This window comes from Thalassophryne amazonica, chromosome 19 (genome assembly GCF_902500255.1).
Source record: "Thalassophryne amazonica chromosome 19, fThaAma1.1, whole genome shotgun sequence".
Classification (NCBI taxonomy): domain Eukaryota; kingdom Metazoa; phylum Chordata; class Actinopteri; order Batrachoidiformes; family Batrachoididae; genus Thalassophryne; species Thalassophryne amazonica.
Genome location: NC_047121.1, coordinates 27,692,537 through 27,712,050, shown reverse-complemented (window position 1 = coordinate 27,712,050; position 19,514 = coordinate 27,692,537). Strand labels below are relative to the sequence as shown.

Sequence of the window (19,514 nt, the reverse complement as noted above, 5' to 3'; positions counted from 1 at the left end):
AAAATGTTTTAGATCTTTGAGTTCATCTCATCCAAAATGGAAGCAAAACCAAAAGTGTTGCGTTTATATTTTTGTTGAGTGTACATGGATGACACAAGAAAGTGAAAACACTTATTTCCATTGTGGTCCTTTTAAAAGTCAAAGGACAAAATAGAAGTAAAAATAAAACAATAATAATAATACTGATAATAATAATAAGAATGATAATAACAACAGCAATCAGGTATTTCCGACATGCCCCAGTCCAGATCCAGATCACCTCCCAAATTCAGTGGAGTCTTCCATGCCCTGATATCTACCTATGGTGCAAATTTGGTGAGAATCCATGAAGTAGTTTTTAACGTAATCCTTCAAAGCATATATAAAGTGAAATCTTGATCCAGAATCTGGATTCGGATCTGGATCTCCTCCAAAATTCAGTGGAGTCTTCTATGGCCTAATTTGTGTCCGTGGTGAAAAGTTTGTGAGAATCCGTGAAGTAGTTTTTGATGTAATCCTTCAAAGCCTATATAAAGTGAATCTTGATCCCGAGTCTGGATCACCTCCAAAATTTTGTCAAAATCTGTGCAGTACTTTTGACGTAATCCTGCTAACAGCCAGACAAATAATGTATATGTGAGTTGAAGATCTGTCAGACAGTGGGCTCCTCTGGACGTTCCCAGTTCACCCACACTATCCATTTGGGCTTACCAGGTCTGTCCAAAGTCCTCCCCCACCCACTGATCCAACTCACCACCAGATGGTGATCAGTTGACAGCTCTGTCCCTCTCCTCACCCGAGTGCCCAGAACATGTGGCCTCAGATTATATAATATGATCACAAAATTGATCATTGGCCTTCGGCCCAGGGTGCTGTGGTACCTCGTACACTTATGAGCATCTTTATGTTCGAACATGGTGTTCGTTATGGACAGTCCATGACTAGCACAGAAGTCCAATAACTAATGCCTGCTTGTGTTTACAACCCCAATTCCAATGAAATTAGGACGTTGTGTGAAATATAAAAAACAGAATACAATGATTTGCAAATCCTTTTCAACCTATATTCAATTGAATACACCACAAAGACAAGATATTTAATGTTCAAACTGATAGAGTTTTTGTTTTTTGTGCAAATATCTGCTCATTTTGAAATGGATGCCTGCAACACATTTCAAAAAAGCTGGGACAGGGGCAACAAAAGACTGGAAAAGTTGATGAATGCTCAAAGAACACCTGTTTCGAACATTCCACAGGTGAACAGGTTAATTGGAAACAGGTGAGTGTCATGATTGGGTATAAAAGTAGCATCCTCACAAGGCTCAGCCGTTCACAAGCAAAGATGGGACGAGAATCACCACTTTGTGAACAACTGCATGAAAAAATAGTCCAACAGTTTAAGAACTATGTTTCTCAACTTTCAGTTGCAAAGAGTTTAGGGTTCCCATCATCTACAGTCCATAATATAATTAGAAGGTTCAGAGAATCTGGAGAATATGACAATGGAGGCCCCGGACTGTTGAACAACTGAAGTCGTACATCAAGCAAGAATGGGAAAGAATTCCACCTACAAAGCTTCAACAATTAGTGTCCTCAGTTCCAAAATGCTTATTGAGTGTTGTTAGAAGGAAAAGTGATGTAACACAGTGGTAAACATACCACTGTCCCAGCTTTTTTGAAACGTGTTGCAGGCATCCATTTCAAAATGAGCAAATATTTGCACAAAAAAATAAAGTTTATAATTTTGAAAATTAAATATCTTGTCTTTGTGGTGTATTCAATTGAATGTAGGTTATAGAGGATTTGCAAATCATTGTATTCTGTTTTTATTTACATTTTACACAACGTCCAAACTTCATTGGAATTGGGGTTGTATAAAGTCTGAATGTAACCTGTTGGTTTTAGTCGGATTCATCATCACAGCCTGACGAGTAATTATCCGCATAAAAGGTCCTGATTTTGGAAAATGACATCTGAAAATAGTTGTCACAGCTAAAGAAACGTAGCGTTTTAAAAGAAGTCACTGTGTTTTGTACGTTTCTCAGCCTGAAGCAGAGGATGCTGGCACTTTGTGCCACAACAATAAAATTAATTTATTTTAAAAGTTGAAGGAGTCACAGCAGCTCATTCATTCATTCATGTCAGCATTAATCACAGACACCAGCCAATTGTTCAGCATTCTCCACATGATGGAAATAAATCCCATGATCCACAAAGACAAAAATAAAATAAAATTTTAAAAATGTTAACTTACCCTGTTTGGCATCCAGTGGGGGTGGGGGGTGGTGGAAGCATTTACGCTCTGGATGATGCATGTCAACATCTATATGCTGCACCTGCCAAACAAAAGGGTTCTGTTGGTGGTGGAAACACAAGCCAAAAGCCAGACGTTAGCCATTCTGACCCCTAGCACACTGACCCGGACCACTCATTGGAAGCGGGGCTATCAGTATACTCTGGCAAAATCATCATGGTGCAACAGCTTACATAACTTGTTTGACGTAGCAAGCGCATTTGCCAGTTTTTTCATAAGTCTGCATAATCTGGCTAAATTGTGAAGGTGTGACAGGCTCATAAGTTTCCTTTAGCTTCTCCCCTTTTTTTACTTTGGGTGCTCTGCATGTTGATTTGGCACAAATGTAACGCCAACTGCCCTTCCTGACGCAACTCCACATTGCATGGAGAATGGACATGGGTGGTCTTGAACCAGGAACATTCTTCTCTGGAAACAAGTTATTCTAGTCGCACTTAATTAGTTGGCTGCTTGACTGAATTGTTTTATATCCATTGGTTTATTTTTCCGTCATTCTGTTATTGGCAGATTATAGGTCGACACAGAGTTGATTTTCAGGTGACTCTGTCTCAAGTTGACCATCCTCAAAAATATGACCGTGTTCAGAGGAGAAAGGTGAAAGGCTGAGATGGTTCTGCTGTGTAGCAGCTGAGTAACAGCTGGATCTCCGCCACATTTCAACTAAGTCGGTCTTGGATTGCAGTTGGATCTCAGCTGTTTAAACCGACTGACATCTGAGGAACAGCCTATTTGTTCAGTGGAAACATCTGTTTGTGACACTGACCAAAATCCAAACTTCATTTTATGCTGGTCAGGAACAAGGCTGACTCTTCACTGGCCTGAACCCTGACCTCTGACCTTCCGTTTGTTGATTCAGGAGGAAAACAATAGATCACACAAGCCTTTGAGAGAACACTGATGTTTCTCTTTCCTGAATATTGAGGATAGCTGCTATATCAAAGAAATCATCTATCCTGAAGTGTATGATAACCTTTTTTTGGTGCACAATAGTGAGTTTTTATGAAATTAAATTACATTGTTTAGCAGTAAATAGACGTTCCAGTGAATAATATAACTGACAAATATTTTTAAAAATGAATATATATTTTTAACTCCTGCTAATAGGTACGTTTTATTTTATTTCTTTTGGGTCTCCTCGCCACCTCAGTGTTGCTATATTGAACCGGGTCTCATTCATGACGTAAATCCAAATGTAGATGAGAATGGGGCACAGGTGGCCTCGGACCAGTGTCCTTCTCCTTGGGAGATGAGCAGATGTCTGTCTGGGTGGTTGCCATCCATGATCGTGGGTGGTTCTATAGCAGGGGTAGGCAACCTGTTCCAGAAAGAGCCATTAGGGTGCAGGTTTTCTTTGCAGCCACTGACTCCACCAGGTGATTTCACTGATTAACTGATTCCATCTGCTCAAAGTGATATTAATCAGTAAAATCACCTGGTGGAGTCAGCAGCTGCAAAGAAAACCTGCACCCTCATGGCTCTTTCTGGAACAGGTTGCCTACCCCTGTTCTATAGTGTGGTGAATGCTGCAATGCTCAATGCCAGAGCATGCTCCCAGATCTGACTAGTGAGGTAATATCACAGGGTTTGATTTAGGGTTTGGAAATCTGGAGTCTCAAGGACTCTGTTGGGTAAAGAATGTGTAGTCCCCTTGTCATTTGATGGAATTTCCATTCAGTCCGTGAATTTTGGTGTTCAAATGCAATGTACAATTGAATACAACTCATTTACCTTTCCTACATGGTATGCACAGATTATTATTATTACTATTATTATTTGATTTTAACTTCTCATTTTTAAATGAAGCTCCTGCAATGTTTGTATTTTATGATGTTGTGGCAGCTTTTCTATAAAGTTTCAGTGCAAGCTGTGATGTTTTTGGGTATTTTTTGTTTTCGTGCAATGAAATTGCAAGAAAGTAAAAATTGCAAATCATTATTATTTTCCTCCCTAATATCAATATCAGTAATGACCTCAAAAAAAAAAACAAAATCCGCTGTGATCAGGGTCTACCACTGCACATGCACTGACTTGAACTGTCAGCCACAGAAAGGCAAAAAGGAAGAATCTTTTGCTGGTGTGTGTCTGTATTTATTTGTATTTTACAACTTAACTGCCATGAAACAATCACAAAATAACATAATGTTTGTCTGATTAACAGTGTGAAGTGAAGACACTCACATTCTGTGACTGCTACACTTTCGGTCTCATCACTTTTCGCTCGCTCTGACTGAAACATTCTCTCTGCAGCCTGGGAAAAAGAAAAATCAGCCCGGGATGAAGCTAAGCACCACATTGTGCTCTTGTAGTGATGATTGTTGGCGGGCTTTGCATGCCTTTCATTCTGCATCCCCAGGTTGCTATGTGTATGCAAAGTCTGCATAGTTTTTATATTCATTATGTTTTGTTTTTTTGTAGAGTGACGATGTTAAATCGAATCCTGTGAATCAGTCAAAGTTGGCCTGTTAAATATATTGATAGCAGTGTTCATGAAAATTCAGTAAGGTATATCTTATATGTTATATTCCAATTCTTAGGTGGAACTATGCTAGTATACTAAGGTATATCTAAATATCTAAAAAGGAAGAGTAAAATAGAAGAGTAGAAAAGAGTAGAGTAGAGGTGCCTGGTCTTGAGAACCAGGGATGGTAGGTTGAAAAGCTTTTTTTATCCCATGGGAACTCTCCCTACCCACCCAAGTATCTCAAGACAAAGTTACTGCTCATGGGAAAGTTACTGCTGAAGCTGAGTTTTAACGTGACATGGTCACATTGATCACTTAAAATAACAAATTAAAGTTTTGGGACATTGGCAGGTGTTATCACTCGTGGCAACCATGGTAACCTGTTTTCCTGTTTAAATGTGTTGTGTTCAAAAATAAATCTTTCGTTAAATTATGTAATATTATGTTCAGATTAAAGATGGGGAATTAAATGTGATTTGTTTGGTTTCTTCTTCTTCTCTGGTCTGGGAAGGTGGGAGGTGATGGTCTAGTGGTTAAGGTGTTGGGCTTGAGACCAGAAGATCCTGGGTTCAAATCCCCGCCTGACTGGAAAATCACTAAGGGCCCTTGGGCAACGTCTTTAATCCCCTATTGCTCCCGGTGTGTGAGTGCCTTGTATGGCAGCAAACTGACATCGGGGTGAATGTGAGGCATTATTGTAAAGCGCTTTGAGCATCTGATGCAGATGGAAAAGCGCTATATAAATGCAGTCCATTTATTTCTCTTTTTACACCCCCCTGTATTTGAGGGCAGAAAGTATGAAGTGAGGCAGATTGAGCTGGGTAAACTGGTAACTTTGCCCTTGATCCCGTCCTTGTTGCTGTCCGTCTACATTGTTTACCTTTAATTAGCCTGCATGTGCACAGCTCCTATCAATATCACATCTGATTGATTACCCGTCTGTTTCTTCACATTAGGAAGGTTGTAGCTGACATCTTCTCACTGACCAGGTCACTTTGGTTTATTTGGCTTTGTTGAAACTCGTACATTTACAAGGTTTCCTTCTGCTGGTGTCTTCATTCAGATTTTGCTGACGTCAGGCAGAACATCCCAAAAACTACAGTATGAAATATCATGAGCACTCATTAACTCCTTACAAATCACCTAGAAACCTCTTTTTGTTTCTTTCCCTCAGTCCCCAGAACCTCCACAGCAGCCAAGAGTCCCGGCCTTCAGCTCCAGCAAGTTCTGTGGACTCTCAGGAGGCTCGTGTCCTCCTCATCCAGCTGCAGCAGCTCTCCAGAGAGAAGAAAACTGTGGAGGCCAAACTTGAGCGCTGCCAGGAGGCGGAACGTGAAGCTTGCGAGCAAGTCCATAGGTCAGCTTCTCATTTGATCCTGAAAACATCCACTTCCTGCTGAACTGTTATTATACAAATGTGGAGGTGATTTCGAGTTTCATCTCAGGTTCATCTGTTATTTATTTCTAACTCTGATGGTTCTTTACATTTCTGCTTCCTTACGTTGTTACACTGCATCAATTTTAACCGATTACTGGTTCTTTGGGCAGTGAGCGACGCACCTGTTGTATCCTTTGTTTTCACGGGAAAGAAGGCTGCACACGCCGGCCGCTTTACAAAGAACCTTTGAAATGGGCTGGCGTAGTCAGCTCGAGCTTTAGCACCATGCAGCCGCTGAATTGGGACACAGCCGCTGAGTATTGACACATCGCTGGTACCAGCAGCTGGACGGGATCTGGGATAGTTTAAATGGAAGGTCATAAGTCAGAAGTAGAGATAGAAATGACAAAGGAACAAGTTTCCAGGATTCCCTGCTTCAGCAGGAGCATGTCGCACTGTGTGTGTGCGTGGGATCGAACATGTCAACAAGCGTGTTGGTATTTGTTAAAGGTCACTGGATGTGCCGAGTGTTCGCGCTCACTCAGAGCCGCAGGATTACAGCGTCCTGTTGGGAGTCTCAACATTCACTTCTGTTTTATTTATTTTATTCATGAAAACGCACGTTGTCTCCATCACATTAAATACACACCGTGGGGAAAAAAAGAAGAATATTATCAGACAGAAGAGCCTGTTACATTTTGATGTTGATTGGGATCCACGTGTGGATTTTATTTATGATTTTAATCAGTTTATCAAATGTAAATACACTGATCTTGATTAAATACAACTCAGCCCAAAACTTCCAGACTACACACATTCCAGTTTTAGGCAAAGCTCAAACACGTCCTGGAAAACATGGAAATTTAGGGAGTAGTTTTCCAGTCATGGATAGGCCCTTTAAATGTATTAAAATGACTTAATATCCTGGAAATAATTGATATGGTCATGAAAACCTTTAGTCGTTTGATTTCTTACGTTAACTTTGCTGCAGATTTCGACACGACTCACAATAAGCTGTGTGGTCCGACACACGTGCCCTCTTGTGTCACACAGTCTTTACTGCGACCCAGGAATTTAGAGTTTGAATTTTGTCCCTTTGAGGTTGCTGTAGCAAGGCAGTTAACAGCAGTTTGTTTCCACAGAGGACATTCCCGTAAATATGAGCTCATGTTGTACATGTTGTGTGTTGGGGGGTTTGGCTGGATGTTTTTGTGTTGTTTTCTTTTCTTTGCTCTCCAGGTGGTATGCAAACTGGTTTTTGTCTGTGGAGAAGGTGCTGGCAGAAGAGTCCTTCACCCTCATCAGCATTATTAGCTGCACCTGTAGAGGATGTTTACGTGCAGGCCTACTGACTCGCAGCACCTGTGGATGATGCTCACGTGTAAACTTAAAGACTTTCAGCTGAAGCAGATAATGAGATGGCGTTCTGCATTTAAGCCATGAGTGGTTCAAGCAGAATTGCTGGGAACTCGACCTTGTGACGTTCGTTTGTGAGACGCTGAGGACCGCGCCAGGGTTTGACACATCGTGCCTGTGAAGGAGGACGGGTGAGGGACACATGCTGTCAGCACACATCAGAGGTGATTATTGTCTGAATGATCGTTAATAGTAATTTGGTATTTTGTTACGCAGTATATTTGAACATTGATGAGAATTGTGCAGTTTGCGTCTCACTGCCGTGGCGTACGGACTGATGATCCTCCACCTGTTGTGAGAAGCTGCTCATTTATATAAAGCTTAAATTCAGACCTGAATGTGTTGCTGATAGTGTGTGCCTCTGAAAGATATTTGCTGTAGCTCTGTTCACTTACCTCACCTTTTCCATCCTTCACAGAGTCAGTTTGTCGTGTCCACCTGGGGGGTGTTTGGCGGTGAATCTGAGTCCAGAAGCGCCGAGGCTTCGATCCTTTTGGGCGCTGGAGAGCGCGCCATCCTTCACTCCGCCAGACAAACCAAATATTTATATTGTACACTAATTATTGCACTGGAGGGGAAATAAAATCGTTTTGTTTGTGGAACCGCTTTATGGTTATTTAGCGCTGGGTTCGGTCAGACGTTGGTCCGCTCCTCAACCTGCGTCTGCACATAACAGTACATGCGATAAGCACTCATAAGTGTTAATGCTGTTGGAATGTCTATATTTTATTTACATATAAACTTACAGTGCTGTGAAACAGTTACCGTATTTTCTTTTTTCTTTATCAGCTCATTAGTTTTTTTCTGCCTAGTTGTTGTGTACTTTTTATTGTTGTGCTTTTTCTTTTATTATTCAAGTGTATTTTGTTTAGTTATTTTATTTCTGGGAAAGTCATGTATAAATAGTCATTATTATTAATAATTAATTAATTTTTTTTTTCAGTATATAAGTCCCATCAGCATATCATTCACAGGACCTCCAAAACTAGTAAAATAAAAGTCTCATACTCCAAAAAATACAGTACTTTCTTTTACACATTTTGTTTTAAATATCAGTTTTTTTCAAAAAAGAATTCAAGATTAACATGTATGTAAATAATTAAATTAACACATGAAATTAAGCACTAGTTTCCATTCAGTGTTTACCAGTCAAGTTAAAAAAAGACCTGCCAGATCTAGGCTGAAGTGATCCCAGTGTAACGTGGGAGAAAGTCTTTATAAAACACTCGAGGTCTTTGATTTCGATACGGTTTAATAAAAAAGTGAAAGATCAGGGATGGTAATTTGACAATATGGGCCCTACTTGTGATGTCGCTAGTAATAAAAGCTCTTCTGAATTTGTGAAATACTGCCTCCTGGTGGATGACCTAGGCATCCTGTAAAAGTAACTAAATCGGATCCAGTGTGAAAATCCTCAAACTGAAAGTCAGCACTTTTTCATCTGTTTTCCACTTCAAATCTGGCGTGCTGCAGTTTCGACCCAATCTCACCCCATTTTGTGATGTTCCCCTCTGAATAATTACATTTGTTTTTCTACTGAGAGTGAATAATAATAATTAATGACGCTCCAGCAGACGTTTCTTTAATATCTTTAATAAAAGAACTCTTGAGTTTAATTTGGTTCAACTGTTAATTTGATATTTCATAAATATCCGAACATGGTTCTTACATTCAGCTCCAAACTCAGAACCTCATCATGGAACCCAGAGCAGGTTTTTAATCTCTGACCTGTTTAAGTCTTCCAGGGTTCTCTCCTTTGCAATCTGACTGATCAGACAGAACTGTTCAGAAATCTTCAGCTTTAACTCCCCTCCTCTCTCCTCCTCGTCTCTACTCCTCAGGTTGGAGCGCCTGGTCGAGGTCTTGAGGAAGAAAGTTGGGGCTGGAAACCTCCGAGCTGTCATCTGATCTCTTCTTCTGAACTTTTATTAGAAACTTCTTTTTAAATAGTTTTTAATATTCTTCAGCTCATATCTTTCTGTTTTTTTTATTGCATTCGCTTAATCAAATGATGTGCATATTTCACATTTATTTTTCCTTTTTATTGTTATTATTTTGATGTTGCTCTTCTTAGTATGTAATATTTTATTTTTGTCTCTCTTTTGTTGATTTGTGGTTTATTCATGACATATTTTATTTAAAAGAGTGACTTCTTCTGAAGTTGGGAGTTTGTTTTTTCTCCTGTGGTTTTCTTTTTTCTTTACATGTAATAAAATTTGTAAATCATTTTTCTTTAATATTTTATAGAATATAAATACAAAAATGTAAAGTATCTTTCATGACCATTCTGGGGTGATTTTTGACAAAGAAATTTGTAAAATACCACAAATAAATGAAATGTGAGAACAAGGCTTAACATTGCTTAAATAAAGGGGGGGAAAAAAAATCTTATTTTTATATATAGGCAGCTGAGTTGAAATGATCACATGATCAGAATTTGCAATTTTGAAAATTCTCTGATGGAAAAAGAATCCCGTTTAATGTGGTTTAATTCAATCTTCCCTGAAGCTACAAACAAATGGTATAATTTTTTCTATATACATAGATATTTAAAAACATATTTATAACATAATTAAAGGTGGTCTTATCACGATTTGGAGATTTTAGTCTTTCAGAGTCCCTAAGATGATAATTTTTCCTTTTTTCTTGCTGTTAATTGAAGCTCAAATTGCCTTTTAGTTCCTTTGTTGATTTAAGGTTTGTCTCTTAAACTCAGCACATTAAAAAAAAAGAAGCTGTCAGGAAAAGACACTTTCTTGCGATGAATTTTGAAGGATCACAGTGACATGTGTGAGAAAGCCTCTCTGACTCCACGTTCCCCAAAAACTTCAAATTAAAATTTAACTTTGGCAACTTTTAACAACTCGGTCAAGCTGTCGATTTAAAGAGTTGAAGGTTGATCGTGGGGTCTCGTTTCTGCCTGAAAACGTGGTTTCTGAGTTTAAATTGCTGTTCAGCTTATGAACACAGACTGTGAACCAGGTGGACTCGACCCCGTCACTATATTTGAATACGGAGACCAACAGAGAGGTGAAACTTTTAAATTCAAACTTCTGTCATCTTTAAATAAAAAAGCCGTCTTCTCCGCTGAAAAGTTTTAGTCAATCTCAAAATGTCATGAGGAGGTTTCAGTGAACTTTGTTGAAGAGGTCCGTCGTGGGTCACTGAAGACTTGATTCAACTTTGAAATAATCATTTGACGGCTCACATTCATTTCTATGTGATTTGCATTTTGGTGAACAGCGCCCTCTACCAGCAAGTGAGCACACTTAAAGGACCCTTCTGTATGTTTTGATATTTGAGCACGAAATGTAGATGTATCGCACACATTAGTTTCTGGAGGCAACAGAAAAATAATCATAGTAAAAATAATCATGTAAAAGTTTGACTTTTCTCCTTTTTGTTGTTTGATTAAAAGCAAAACGACCAAATAATTTTCTTTGAAAGGCCAAAGATTAATCTGGATGAAGGGCCATGGGACAAAAAATAGTGAAAATATACTTCAAAATGAGGAAAGCTCCAGTCTTTAATCTGCTTAACAGTAATTTATTAATTTGCAGAGACATTTTTCATTGCCTTGGAGGTGACGTATGTGGCCTGTGGGCCCCAAATTGTTTATTTGAGATGTTAACGTTTGGCAAAAATAAGATGAGCTGACAGCCAAAAATCAACGTACAGTTGTGTCCCTGCCCTTATGTGCAATTTACTTGTTTTAATACTAAAAACTGAACATTAAATTAAAAATAATTTTCTCTTTTTGTTAATTAGGGCCCTGTTTTTTACTAATAAGTTGGAATTGTTTGAAGTTTATTTTGCAAAACATCAAGAGGAAAGAAAGAACTTTTATCAGGGAACCTCAGAAGAACCCCACTGCAAATAAGGTCATCGTGTCATGTGATGTGAATTGTCCAGTCCTACACCAGCTTGTAGGTAATGCATCATGACACATACGCAACAAATACGATGGTCTGCAGTGGCCGTGCCAACTGTGCGTCAACAATGACCCGTGTAAATTTGAGATGAAAAAGTGAAATCCTTCACCAGTGTCCAGTGTTGGGCTGGATATCGAATTTTAATAATATCGAGAATCAAAAATTCCTTGTCATTTGATACTAAATGTCAATATTCAGCCCATAATTGTCAGCATTTGTGAGCTGGTATCATGAACACATGCTTGTAGAAGGATCGGAGAGCGCTGGTTGTTAATTGGCTGATAAGTTATACAAACACATCATTGATACATGAAGGGAAAATGTTACATCTGGGAAACTGGCTCATGTGTGTTTTTTCAACTCTAACATGGCGGTGGTTCAGGAGATTGAACAGTCATGTTCTCAGGTTCTTAGTTTGATGCCCGTGTCGCAGACCGAAACGGTCCCCCCTAAAAATTGTTATATAAAAGCTTCAGATATCTGTCACTGAGATAGATGATGTCTGGAGTGTTGTTTTAAGCAGAAACGAGGTGATAATCTGTGAACTGCAGCTAATGATGCAAGCGTAGTGAAGGCAGGACAGACACATTTTTAGGGGGAACCGTTCGGTCGGTGACACCGGCTTTCCTACTTTATGTATTGTTCACAGATGTTCGGGTTGTGGTCTACGAATGTCTTTTTTATGTTGTTACATGTTTTGATGATTGCTATATAAACAATGTGCTAAAACATAAGCCATAAAACTGGTAATTTCTGTTTTTTTATGTTATTTATTTACTCTGCAATGGAGCCGAAAAATAAAACAAAGGTTTGTACTGTTATGTAACTGTTTTTGGGTGAAAATAGATTTAAAAAATATTGGTATTATTGAGGACAGGTATCTAAATCAAAGTATCAACACTGGTATCGGTATTAAACATTACTATGACACCAGGCGCTCATCCAGTGGACTAGGTTGACTTCCTCTGCCAGAGTGGCTTAACTTAAGTGGCAGAGAATGAAATCGCCAAACAAACAAAATGTGTGGGACTGCTCCATGGCGGAGGAGCATGTGAACAGCCATCTGGCCTCAGGTTCCGTCAGACTTTCTACTGAAGGTTTATAGACAGCAAACGGCTGAATGCTGCCAGAAAATACAAACTGCAGGAAGAAGCTTCAGCTGTATATTTGGTTTCTTTTCCCTGAAAAATGCTTCGGGTGCGATCAAGTTAGTCTGTGATCATGAAGAAGCAGATAACTGGGCTTTTGCTTCCTGCAAGACGCTGCTGATTCACACTCACAGGTATTAAAGTTCTCCGTCGCTACGACGGATTTCCGTCAAATGGGCTGCCAAAAGGCAGGTTTCATGCTGACACCGTCCTGACGCTGAATCAAGGCTGGACGCAAGATATAAAATTTATCGTGTTCAAAAATCGATTTTTAACATAATGTCTGTATTTTGTTTTTTGTTTCTTCTCCTGGCAGTGAGTCATGTACTGTCTGCAGGGTGGGGTGGTGTGTTTGAGTGTCTCTCAGCGCACAGCGAGCAAAACGCAGTTTTACAAACTATTTTTAAACTTTTCTTTTCGTCTAAGTCTGCTCTGAGTGTCTCTGTGAGTGTCCTCGCTGTGGTTAACCTAAGAATGTTTGTGGTTACTGTATAACAACAGTTTTTTAACCCCCCACCACCAGCAAATATGCCTAAAATCTCTTTCTTTTTGAGGGCAGCATGATGTAAATGTACTGATAAATTCTTCTTAGCTCAATCAGGGCATGCTTTCCACATAAATACACAAATTCTTGATTGTATACTACTGCTACTACTTAAAATAATAACTAGAAGCACTCAGAGAGTGCAAACCTCTGCCAAGGCCATGGGGTCACTGACGCCATAACATCTACACGCCGTGGAAAAAAGTTTCATCGGCTGTGACTGGATAGCATGTATCCTTAGCTCTTGGCATCACAGTTTATTGCAACTTGCACCTTTCCCAGAAGCTACTGTCATCTGAGCACTGATATTGATATTGCATGTGCTTATAGACAAAAACAAGAGACAAAATTCAATTTATTATTCAACAAAACTGCAAATATATGATTTTTTTTAACATTTATGAAACACTTCTCTAAACAAGGCCATAGGGTCACTGACCCTAAAGAGATTCCCTCCTTGGCACAGTGATCTATTCAACAATTCAGTGTTACAACCAAAACTATGATACATACACTTTTCTTTCCTTTATATTTGACATCCTTGACCATGAAAACATACCACTAGAACTTGGAATCACTTTTATGTCTTTATTAGTTCAAAGGTTATTGTATAAAAACGATTTTTCGGTAATGGCGGTTTTCTTCTGGATCTAACTCCATAACATTTGAAGCTACATCAAATCTGATGACACCTTACTGAATCAGTACAGATTCAGCTACAATTTGGTGTTAGTTGTGCATCTCTAGCTTCATTTGTCACCTCACACTGACACATTTTCTATTTTCCCTATATTTTTGCATATTCTGGATCACCAGATCCGATCATCACCAAACTTTGTTGTTTGATAGAACATTTGACTATGTTACACCCTAATTTTTTTTCAAGCCTTTCTGCCTTGTTTTTGTGGAGTTAGAAACTAGAATGTCAAAATTCCCCCTATCCCGCAATGGTGAAGAATCCTTTAAAAAATTCCTGGATCCGGATCGTGGTCCGGATCACCACTAAAATTTAATTACTTGTTCCTCTTGTCATTTCCAACCACTCCACAAAATTTCATCAAAATCTGTTCAAAACGTTTTGAGTTATCCTGCTGACAAACAGACAGACAGAGAAACAAACAAATGCGACTGAAAACATAACCTCCTTGGCGGAGGTAATTATTAGTATTATTATTTTAACGAATAAAATTTAAATCAGCATTTCTCTGGGCCTAAGTTTTACTATAGTTGCGGACTAAGTTTAATTGATGAGCCACATAAAAATAAGTTTACTTAATTTAACTTTTCTGCATAACTAAGGTGGGATGCGAAGCAATATTTTTTTAATGTCTAAGCTCAATATCACTGGGTCTTTTTGAGGTTCTAACTTTAAAATCAGGTCAATTAGGATGAGGGAAGCCAAAAATATGAAAATAATTACAGCTGTTGTGGTTAGTAATGTTATTAAACAAACATGTAGGTTGATATCAACTTGGATTAAAGGCAAAGAATAGGTGAAACAGAAAACACAATTATAACACCCATCAAGCAGTACAACTAAATTGGGGGAGATCAGGGTTAGAAAATAATAATAATAAATAAAATCCCTCCAAAATGCATCCCTGGGCATCAAAAACCCAAAATCTTCCCCTGCAGACCCCTGCAGACATAGGTCCACTTTCACCACTCCCATTTCAGATCCTGGCTACAGACCTGAGATTTTAATTGATACTGAATGAAGTCAAGGCTCTAGAAAATTAAAATGTGTTTATCCTGAAGCATTTAAATAATGTGTAGGTTAAAGTCTTTCTACATTACAAAAGAGCAGCAATAGTGAGTAAAATATAATCTTGTTCAGAAGGAGAGCAATTTGTTGTTTTCTTTGCTGTCTCCACCTTGTTTTACCTTAAATCCTAGGACGCAATCGCTAAAGGGTTTCATTAAAAAGGTAGATGGTGAACAGCTTATGATTTGACTGTGAAAAAAATTTCAGTCAGAGGATTTTTTGTTGTTGTTGATGTTTTTGTTTTTCTTTTGCTTTAATCCCTGCACTCATTAGATGTCCACACTCTGAGGTTGTAGTTACAGCTCTTTTCTGGACAGCTTATTGTCCATTCTAGATGAAGCTTGTCTTGTAAAAATACCTCGTCGGCCATCACGTAGTCACAAGTGTTTTCTCTGGAAAAGACAGAGCACTGATGATGACAGAGTACCGAGCGGTTCAAGGTCTCTGGAGTAAGTTTTGCTGAGCAGAAACACCTTCATACCTTGAGAAAGTTGTCTGCTTCCTTTGTGGCCAAAGATCAATGTGTTGGTGACTCCAGGAACAAGGTCTTTGACCACATCCACCGAGAGATGCACTGACTCAACACGCGACCACATAGATGACTTTTGATCATGACTGCCCAAGAACACACCACATCAAAGATGTTGAAGAATCTGGACCATGTTTGGTCAACTCACAAGACTTCTTAAGGAGGCAATACCATGACCGCATTATGACAGATAAGCAGATTCAGTACCGTCGTGTGTGTGTGTGAGAGAGAGAATGTATGCATGTATCTATAAAATTGTGTCACACTCCCTCCTCCCTCCCTGCTGCTAGTAACCATGGTTACCACCGTGGTCAACTTGGGTGTCCTGGTTTTAATCCTGCAGTGGTTAATCCTTCTTGTCCTCAAGAAAGACTCAGTTTGTTGGAGCTCCAACTTCTGACGCCACCTGGGACTCTGTGTATGTGTGTGTGTGTGTGTGTGTGTGTGTGTGTGTGTGTGTGTGTGTGTGTGTGTGTGTGTGTGTGTGTGTGTGTGTGTGTGTGTGTGTGGTATAGAGCTCTCACGTTAACTCTGTCAATCATACAGATTTCATCCTGTGTTTTACATCACAGTTGTCACGTCAGGTAAAGCTGAGTGTGTGTAGCTGTGTGTAAAAACACAGACCCTGTGCCATTTGTGGAGGGAAAAAGGAAAAACCCGCATCGGCCCATTTAACGCGGGACTGACGACAGTGAAGAGCTGTAACAGATTAACCAACTGTTACGTAAGCAACACAATGTCATCCTCACGCTGCTGGTACTCATCACACCATCACAAGTTTTAGGTAGAAGGTGCTAGTAACTCCCAACCTGTCGAGGAATGCCCAGTCAGCGCCACCTACTGGAAAAGGTCCACATTTCTCATTAGACAGTCTGGGCCTTATCTCGACAATTCATAGAGCGCGGTCTGAAGCGCACAGTGCATTTGGGACGTGTCCAGGTCAGGTCAGGTCTGGGAGTGTGTGCTGGTGCCACATTTCATCACATCCACCATCACCATCACCGCATCCACTCCACAGAACCACCCTGGCGGACAACCGGTCCAGCCGCACCTCTCAAAAGTAACCATCTATGTGCTGCACAGCAGGAATCAAACCAATCAGACTGGCATTGATCTTTGCGTCTAGCATCTGTGTGCATGTGATCTTGGTTCTTTGCTATTTATGTGTCAGACTATGAAGTGAGAGGTTTTCTGGCACAGAAATGGATCAACACATAATGAATCCAAGTACGCAAGTGACTCATTTACACGAGGTGAAGCAGTTTAGCATCGCCTCCATCTCTGCACATCCACTCTCCTCTGCATCCCATCAGGTGCAGGCGGCAATTACTCTTGAACCCTCCCTTGGCCAAGCACATCCCCCAGCTTCTGTGATGCAACCGGCGCCATACGTGTTCTTTGTGGTGTCATATACATGTTATTACAAGCAAAGAGATACACACACACTTGTACTTGAAGAGACAGATGTAGACACATTCACCCCCTCCACCAGTATATTAGGTCGAGCAGACTTCCATAATGAATCTGAGTGAGGTAGAGATGTTTCCCTTGTTGATTCTACAAACAAAACTAACCTGAAGACAAAAACGATACTGGACACTATATGACCTGACTACATCACATAACCGTATGGGAAAAGATTTGAACTTACACAATAAACTTCATTTTGTTACTGGAAATGTCTGATAGCATCCATATGATTCCTATGGAGGCAAATGTGCACATGTTGAGCTCACTGAATGCAAAGCAACTTTTTAAATGACATATTATACAGTTGGCTGCTTACCTTAGCCTCCCGGTGGTTCTGCTCTCTGCTGAGTCATTACAAGGTGATTGCTAATGATCACCAGTCTTCCTGGCTGGTTTTGTCCTCGGTGATGCATGTCGCCTGATTTTTGGACATGTGGTCTTTGGACCGTCCACCACAAGCTCTGATAGCATATTCATATGATGTGATCAACCTGAGCCTCGGTGTTTCCTCATGAGACCCTGTGTTCAGTGCAAATTCAGCTGTCAGTGACTTTCAAACCATCATCACCTAGAATAGATTTTTTTTTTTTTTTTTTTTGCCTGGGAGCAGAGGGTGGATGTTCAGTGTGAGTGCGGCAGCCCCACGGGCTGAGGTGAGGATTCATGAGTTGATTACCTGTGTTTTTTGGAGGCTTCCTCCCCTGGTGCCTCAGCAGGATCTACAGGTTTTTCCTCAGTCTGTCTGTGGAACCCCTGGAGCCCGAATAACCTCTGTGCGTCGACGAACAACACGAGCATGTGAAGTTTGTGAACGCTGCAAGCAACTCCATATCCTCACTTCATAGCAAAAATAAATAAATAAATTTACACTGTCATTCAAATCCTGTGTTGTCACATGACTACACTGAGGAGAAGAAGCAGCTGCACCTTGACCATAATGCACTCGGAGCACAGTGGAGGTGAGGACCTTTGTCGGTGCAAGAGGGCAAAGGTCAACTCACAGAACTGTGGTTACATCCACCCAACTACAAAAACAGTCATTTCACTGAATGAAGACATGAATGAGATGAACAAAAACAGACATCTGGAGATATCAGCTTCAAATTTGCTTTCAGAGCAGCATCGTCTCTCTCGTCTATCACCAGCTTTAAGTTGAAGTTTCTTGTTAAATCAAGTGAACCAGTATCGGCAGAAAAGCCATGAAATCTCTGCCAATTACCCCTGTCTTCCACAATACCCCCCCCAAATCTCCCCAGCACCCTCCCATGATTTGTAATGAAAGACACCCCCACCTCCCTCCTTCAGGACCACCAACCTCCCCGGCTGAGGCATATTACCACCACACAAAGCCCTAATAAACTTCTTCCGTATAATTTTTAATGGAAAAGCAGCTGCTTCTTAAAGCAGATTTGGGATAGAGACCTCTCTCTCTCTCTCTCTCTCTCTCTCTCTCTCTCTCTCTCTCTCTCTCTCTCTCTCTCTGTTTCTCTCTCTCGCTCTCTCTCTCTTCTCCTTTGAAAGTCCTCCTCCTTTTCTCTTCTATTCTTCTCTCCTGTGATTCTGGAGGGTATTGCCTTGCTCTTTTCGTTGGCCAAGCACAATTGTGTTATTGGAGATAATTAATTCCAATCCCCATCAAAAGGCATTAGTGTCCCCGGGCCCCTGTTCGTGGCTTTCTAGCCGGGGGAATGAAAGGCGATGGGAAGAAAAGGGCCGAGGGCCACCGTATTGTGCCCGACATTTTCTTCCATAAGGCAATAGGAGAGAGAAAGGGGCCGAGGCTTTACAGAAATGATGCTGGGGGCCCTGAGCCACCAGCGCCGCTGCCGGAGGGCCCCGGCCAGCCCTGCGCTGCCCCGCCGGGAACATATGGCCTGTGTTATGACAGACTGAGTGGCACTGAAGTTTGGTTAAAGATCCGTGCATCATGAAGTGCTGCATTATAACAACCAAAATTCTAGTTATTTATTTGGATTAAGAGATGATATTTTGGTTCAGGTTATGTCAGGATTTTATATATTGTTTCTAATTCTTACACTAAAAAATGATGAGGGTTAATGTCACTGCACTACTACAATATTAATTTCACCATTAACTTCATGTTTGTTTTTTACTATTATCGCTGGCTTTATATTGTGGCATCAGTTTTTGTCATTATTATTATTATTATTATTGTTGTTGTTGTTGTTGTTGTTTACTGCAACAGTTCTTATTGCCACAGGTTTTTCTTTTTTTTTTTCCCAGTTTCACCCCTAAAACATCTTTAATCAAATAAGAATGAATTCACAGTTCTCTTTTAACACTGTCACTAACAAATGAACTTGAAGCCTTCTTCAGTGCATGTATATAGAACAACTTGTGATCAGGAAAATAACGAATTCCCAAATAAACAATGCGCAGCTCTTCATGCCTTCTTTAAAATAAAGTGAAAAATTCTAAAATTTAAAATAAATTATTTAATTAGCGAGGAGACTGTCGGTAACTTTGTACTGACTGTGTGACCAGAAGATAATTTTCACACTTCTCTTGATTTGCAGCTCCAAATGACGCCAGAAAAATGGCTTTATTTCAGGTGGATC

General features: G+C 40.0%; 1 protein-coding gene across 3 annotated transcripts in view; it reads left to right on the top strand.

Annotated features, from left to right (window-relative positions):
* Positions 1-10,857, top strand: part of mipol1 (mirror-image polydactyly 1) — a 168,784-nt gene extending 157,927 nt beyond the window's left edge. For all 3 annotated transcript variants that reach the window (XM_034195481.1, XM_034195480.1, XM_034195479.1), the window contains 2 exons: positions 5,928-6,110; positions 9,389-10,857. In XM_034195481.1, the coding sequence (XP_034051372.1) occupies positions 5,928-6,110; positions 9,389-9,455 (250 nt within the window). In that variant the 3' untranslated portion in view covers positions 9,456-10,857. The remainder of the gene's footprint in view (positions 1-5,927; positions 6,111-9,388) is intronic.
* The last annotated feature ends 8,657 nt before the right edge of the window (positions 10,858-19,514 follow it).